The sequence below is a fragment of the Pseudochaenichthys georgianus genome, chromosome 9 (assembly GCF_902827115.2).
Source record: "Pseudochaenichthys georgianus chromosome 9, fPseGeo1.2, whole genome shotgun sequence".
NCBI lineage: Eukaryota > Metazoa > Chordata > Actinopteri > Perciformes > Channichthyidae > Pseudochaenichthys > Pseudochaenichthys georgianus.
This window is the reverse complement of record NC_047511.1, coordinates 6,416,036-6,423,085: the sequence shown is the minus strand read 5'-3', so window position 1 is coordinate 6,423,085 and position 7,050 is coordinate 6,416,036. Positions and strand designations below refer to the sequence as shown.

General features: G+C 38.6%; 1 protein-coding gene across 1 annotated transcript; it reads left to right on the top strand.

Annotated features, from left to right (window-relative positions):
• The first annotated feature begins 128 nt into the window (after positions 1-128).
• LOC139434385 (C-X-C motif chemokine 10-like) lies at positions 129-1,539 on the top strand. Its single transcript, XM_071204244.1, has 4 exons — positions 129-265; positions 970-1,096; positions 1,168-1,245; positions 1,322-1,539. The coding sequence occupies exons 1-4, from the start codon at positions 211-213 to the stop codon at positions 1,389-1,391; spliced, it is 330 nt and encodes a 109-aa protein (XP_071060345.1). The 5' UTR covers positions 129-210; the 3' UTR covers positions 1,392-1,539.
• The last annotated feature ends 5,511 nt before the right edge of the window (positions 1,540-7,050 follow it).

The following is a 7,050-nucleotide window of genomic DNA, read 5'->3' as shown; positions in this document are numbered from 1 at the left end:
GAGAGTCATAAGCCAAACATGTTCTCTCTTTCTGATTCTGGGAAATAGGCTTCTTGGAGGAAAAAGGAAGGGACAAAGAAAGTGAAAGTAATGTCGGATGTCAAACTATTGTGTCATGTGTGGCCAGTATAAAAGGCAGTTGTTCTTGCGCTGTACTGCATCAGGAGTCTCCACTGAAGGAAGAGCTTAACCTCTGTACAGCCATCCACCATGCATTCAGCGCTCCCTGCCTTGCTCTCCTGCCTGCTGGTCCTCTCTGCACAAGGTACTGTAAGAAGATCCATGTTCTGTAAATATCGTGTCATGTTATGCAGCTTACAGCCCACTTGAGTACAGGAGCTGAACTGTTTTAACACGCTCATCCAGATTGTAACTGTATATTTATTTATTTATGTTTAAGTGTGGCATCTTTTATTTCTCAAAATGTTAGCTAAACATAAATGTACCAGTTTGTTTAAAGTTGGGTTTGGGGTTACATAGTTGCAACACAAATAAAGGAAACGTTGGGAATGTCTGTGTTATTTCAAAAATGTCAATGTTTATTAATGTCGAACCATTAACAGGGAACGGATGATTCAAACTAATGAAGTTATATTATAATTATTACAGATAAAAAAAAATGATTGTGCGCAGGAGATTCAATAGTTTTTCTCAAAGTCAGAATTATTTTATTGCATTTATGTATATGATATTTAACGCATTATTTCATTTTATTTATAGGAAACAAATGTTTGTCTTTCGATCTTTGAACATTATGGTAACCAAATGGCACAATATAGTATTATTTAAAATCATTAGATGTTCCTGGCTGAGTCTGCTGACTGACTGAAGAGATGACATTATTATTACTTTGTCTGACCAGTGCCGTTAACATACCCTTTCATTCGGTAATACACATGGCTACAGGGGCCATTTGTTGTTCAGTATCCCCTGCACCACATGATAATAAGTGATCTTTTCTTTCCACAGGGCATCCAGCAAGCAGATCCAATACGTGCAAGTGTTTTACGTTTGCCGGCAAGATCAACAAACAGCAAATACAGGCAGAGCCAGTCATACATGAGCCCAGTAGCTTCTGTCCACGCACAGAGATCATGTGAGTAATCAACTGAATAAGCCAAAATACATTGCATTCCCTTGTTCTAACACGGCTCTTCTCTCTCCCAGTATTTTGACAGCAAATAAGGATAAATGTGTTAATCCACAATCACCACTTGGAAAGCTAATTTTGAAAAACAAAAACAGGTAAGATCAGTTGGCCTGCTCTAACTTCAGAAAATCATAACTAATCATTTACTAATAGTGTCATATGTTTATTCAGGCATGGGAAGAATCGAGCTGAAAGCATGCCAGCTTCCAGTCACACATCATGGAGCTCAGCGGGACTCTGAGACTCTGCACTGAAACACTGTTGCTTTAATAAAAGGAGTTGGTCATGGTCATTGTCTTTGTCATGTAAATACAGTTGGTGTAGAAATGATCAACGTCTTCTGCCATTTTAACTTAAACAGTCTTTTTTAATTAAAGAAACACACTTGAGGACTGAGTCTGTTTCATTCTGCCTCATGTTTGTTAGCACAACACAGCCTGAGACTTCCACCAGGCAACTAATAGTCTTATAGAGCTGTCCAGAAGTATGTGGACACCCACCTGTCATAGTTCAACATAGCTTTAGTTACAGCTTTATGTCAGTATATTTCATCAACTGTCACATTCTGCCCTCCTCAGATCACACGTTCAGAATAAGCTGAAGGTTTTGAATGGTGTGCAAAATAAATACAGACCATTACTTCATTATGTCGCTCATTGTTTCTGATACAGCACATAGCTCGACATGTTCTTTATTCAGTGTTTACAGAGCCATTATATGTAGGTCTATTATATATAACAACTTTATTCTAAGTCCCTCCGGTAGACATCCGGCTGAATACACAAACACACAGTTGAGGGAGGGCATTCAGCTAGCGACTGTATATGGCATGGGTCGGCAACAGGCGGCCCGCGGGCCATTGTTGGCCCGCCAGCAATAATATTTGGCCCGTAATTTTGAGAATCAAAAATAAAATATTATTTTGAGATTTTTAAAAAATATATATTTTACAACATAGGACCGAGAGTCGCACATCAGGGTTTCTGTTAGCCGGTAATTACCGTTTTTTATCTGGTAAAATTCATTAAAAACCGGTAAATTCAAAACCTGTTGGTCAAAATGTCTAATTAGGGATGCTCCGATCGATCGGCCGCCGGTCATTATCGGCCGATATTCACTCTTAATAGTTTGATCGGTGCTCTCTATAAAGGCCGATCAGGAGAGCTGGATCTGATCGATATGGACATAAACGCGAGTGAAGTATAACCGGACCCGAGAGAGATCAGATCAGCTGCTGCATAATCACCTGAAGCCCCGCCGACTGTTGAGCGCGCTGCATGAGAAACTGACAACCTGATCTCACCAGAATGCGTGACTCCACCACGACTTCTTAACACCACAATGCGTGGTGGAGTCACGAACTTTTACACCCGGAAGTACGTTTTCTCCTTACTGTCGATTGATTTTACAGTGATATCTGCACTACTCATCGACTAAAAAACACCAGATTATCCTTGTTAATTACACAACATTGATTGGTTTGAATTGTGTACAATGCTTTTGTATTTCCCCTTCGATTCGGAGAAACAATATTTTTTCGGAGTTTTAGGATGGCCGAAGACACTACACTACCCAGAATCCTCAGCTATCGTTTGGGACTACACCATGTGCTTAGCTTGACAAACCCCGTGATCAGTCCTCAACCTCTGTGATTGGATGCTGGAGTGCGCGAAGTTTACACAGAGTGTCAAAAAGGACTTTGAAATGGAATGAAACCCATCGACACACTCAGGGGCGCCGTAAGGGGGTGAAAAGTTAGGGACGATTCTAAGGCCCGTGACTGACAGGGGGCCCCAAAATGTTCAGAACATTAAGAACAAATATGTAAGTAACCTTTCATCAATTCTCAATAATTAACATTAATAGAACGTTATATTGATAAATTACTGCACTAAACTTTCGATTCATTTAACTTATTTTCTAACCAAAAGTAATTACCCAAAGCCTCTGTACAACCCCTTCTATTTACGTGTAATGGTTTGGTCCTGCCTCCAAACGAGGTGGCGGCACCGGCACTTGCAGAGAGTGAAAGCAGGAGGGATGCTAGTACTATAGCATACATACGTGTGTTGTACCATGTTTCAACGACCAAACAAAGTCAGGCTCTAAGAAAAGAAGAGAAAGGAGAGAAAGACAAGAGAGAGGGACTAAGCAATGCACTGCTCTTCACTGCTCTTTTAGCTGACATTTAAAGGTATGGTAGGTAATTCACTTCAGAAGACATTTTTGTTATATTCCATGGAATGCTCTTAACATCCGGTAGCAATGAATATATGTAAATGCTTTGACAATAATTACAAAAAATTTCATCTGTGGAAGCCGTGGGCGCTGTAAAAAGCACGACCAATCATCTGAGCCGGCCCGGCTAAAGTAAACTGGATGGCCTACCTGCCTGTCAGCCTTTCCATCTGTGCACAAACTCATCTCGTGCCCTCATTGGTTATGTGCGCGTTTGTGTGTGTTGGGAGGAGGGCTCTGTAAGGAACTCTGAAGGAAGGGGCAGATTTTTTCGATTGTGTACTTTCAAATTCATGCGCACTTGAGCAGGTTTCTCCATTCTTACTATAGTAGGCCTACCTACCTACCTTTAATAAATGCAGGCACATTTTTAGCGCCTATTCATACTAATCAATTGTCCCTCCCCCCTGGTGCCAGGTCCAACAGATCCATCTTTAGGCTCAGCAGCCCTGTCCCTCCATAAGGCTGAACCTGAACCAGCTTTTCTCCAAAACTGAAGGAGGTGAGCAGCATTGTGTTGAATACCACTTAACATATCTGAAGGGAAACTGGAATACAATATATATATATAACAAAAAGCTAACATCTAATTTAAATTATACATTTCAAACACAGTATTTTCCCACATAGCCAATGATCTATATAAAACAAAAAAACTGCTTTTAGTCTATTTAGGATGATGGACAGTTTGAAGCATTGAGTGATCAGTCTGTAAACAAAATGTTAATCACCGACATTTTGGTTATGATATTAATACTAATGTTATTATATTAAAGCAGGGGTGGGGAACCTCCGGCCCCCGGGCCGTATGCGGACAGCTAGAACATTTGGTACGGCCCTCGAGGTAATTTATAAACAAAGTGGCCTGTGCCTGGTGGTGGGGCCCAATGTGATATATTTCATGGGGCCCAAAATCCCTGGCGGCGCCCCTGGACACACTATTCAAAACAGGAATCGAACGTGTCCTAACCCCCCTCCTCCCCCCTTAGGTCACAGGCTCCTCCAACAGTGCTACGCAATAAAACAGATACACAGAAAAAATAGTGAAATAGTGCAATAAGAGTCTATATACAAGTGATTGGAATATGATATATTAGATAAATAATTTCTAAGTAGCAGCCAGATGAATTTTATTTCTAAGTTCAGGTGTTTAATAATCGTATAGCCTGTGGGATGAAGCTGTCTCTGTATCTGGTGGTTTTAGTCCGAATGCTGCGGTACCGCCTGCCAGACGGCAGCAGACAGAACAGTTTGTGGCTGGGGTGATGGTGGTCTTTTATAATCCTGAGGGCTTTCTTTAAGGTTAACCTGGTATTTTTACACCAGTACATTTATTTTAGTTACTTTACAGATTTGGATTAATGATGTGAAATATAAACAGCCCTTAAATGAGACTTTAGTTACACCTGAATGAAATTCAGTGAAGGTGATTGTCAGGGTGCCAACAATCAGGCGAGATATTTGATAGTTGGTGCTTGAGAAGACTACATATTTATCTGCAGATCCGTTTAAAAGCATATTCATTACTCGTTATCCTCTAATAGTTCATTAAAGACTGTATATAATTGCTATTTTGTACATCCCTTTCAAGATTTCAAGATGTTCAAAGGTTTATTGACATATCATATACACAATAGTGTAGTTATGCAATGAATGAACAACTTGGGTCACAGGTTCCTCAACAGTGCATTACAAGACATCTATCAATATGTGTGTACCTCCACCATTACACTGTCGTATTCTGCACATTTCTTATACTATCTACATACATAAGATTATAATTAATGTGTATAATATCAGTTAAAATAAGTGCTTCAACATAGTTAACATTGCAGGAAAGTTGATTGTCAAGTTCCAAAACAAACCATGCAATTTAGACTTTGTCAGGCTTAATATTTATCTGTAGATAGATACCCCCAAAGCTGTTTTCCTATTTAAAAGAAGACCTTAACCTAAAGTATTCTTTAATGTTTAAATAAAGCCTTATTAGTTAGCACATCCTCCTATCATGCACTACACTGTTTTATTCTAGATATCATTTGAGTATCTTCTTGATATTTTCTATTCTATATTTATATCATTGCCCTTCTACTTTCCCACTATTTTGTATGTACTCTTAATATTTAAATGCGTTCATAAAATATAACACATTCAAAAGTGCTTTACAAAAATGAAAGACATTAAGAAAAAGGCATTTTAAACAGTCGTTAAAAGCAACACAATCTTCCTGCATTGCAATTACTAACGTGCAATAACGTGCTTTAACCAGTAGGTGGTTTGGGTTAAAAAGCTGTAAAGTTTACAGTGTTAACAAAATAAGATATACTGCTGTTTCTGGTTTAGTTTACGACGAATATTATTTTGTTATTGTTTTGATATTTGTAACACAATAGCGATGGAAAAACCCCACAGCAACCCAGAAAAGATGGTCTTAACATGACCCAGCGGTCTAGAAGTTAATAAAAAACAATAATATCAAAACAAAATATTACTACTAACTTTATTGTGAAATTAAAACAGAACCGTAAAAGAATAGTTTCCGGTCTATTCTGATGCCCGATCTCTGTAGATAAATAAAGAACTACGACAGATGTGTAATATTTAATGCAGCCAAACCATTTATTACAATGCATTCATGTGATGACTTTCAAAGAGTAAAGCAAGCACTGCTGAATAAAGTATGATTTTCTCTTTGACGAAACGTTTTTTTTTTTCATATGGAATGCAGTTGGAGGTCAACCAATCACAGAGCTTGAGGACTGATCACGGGGTTTGTCAAGCTAAGCACATGGTGTAGTCCCAAACGATAGCTGAGGATTCTGGGTAGTGTAGTGTCTTCTGCCATCCAAAAACTCAGAAAAAACATTTGTTTCTCCGAATCGAAAAAATACAAAAGCATTGCACACAATTCAAACCAATCAATGTTGTGTAATTAACAAGGGACAATTTGGTGTTTTTTAGTCGATGAGTATTTCAGATATCACTGTAAAATCAATCGACAGTAAGGAGAAAACTTACTTCCGGGTGTAAAATTCTCCGTTATCCAATGGGAATGGACGCTCGTAATACAATGGGGGACATGATCATTATCTTTTAAATAACGTTAACTGAAGGGAACAATCTATTTGACACAGCTGAAGCTCTGGCCTTCCTTAAGAACTAACTAATTTAATAAAAATCACAGTTGCATTACACACAATGCACTGTTTTTTGAAAACACAAATTCGTAACTAATGTAATTTTTACATTCTGACGAAAAATAAAAATAATTATGAATACAAATAAAATAAAAGAAGCCTCCCGTGAGTTACTACAAGCTATAAAGTAGATTTAAAAAACGTTTTATAGAATAAAAGCTCACTGCGGGACGTTGTAGAAATGCGTGTGTGCACCACGACAAAGGAGCCTCATTCACTTTACATTGGGGTTGTTTGCGTGGTGCCGACACGTAAATGTAACAAAGTTCGTGTTAAGGAGTCGTGGTGGAGTCACGCATTCTGGTGAGATCAGGTTGAACTATTGAGTCTCCCTGAACCACGTGACGATCAAGCATTTTGGACTTTTGTTGTCGCAACTCTTCTATCTATATGGCGCTGGATAGAAACCAACTACAACAAGATGAACATATTTGACGGTGATTTAACTGTAATACACGTTTCAAA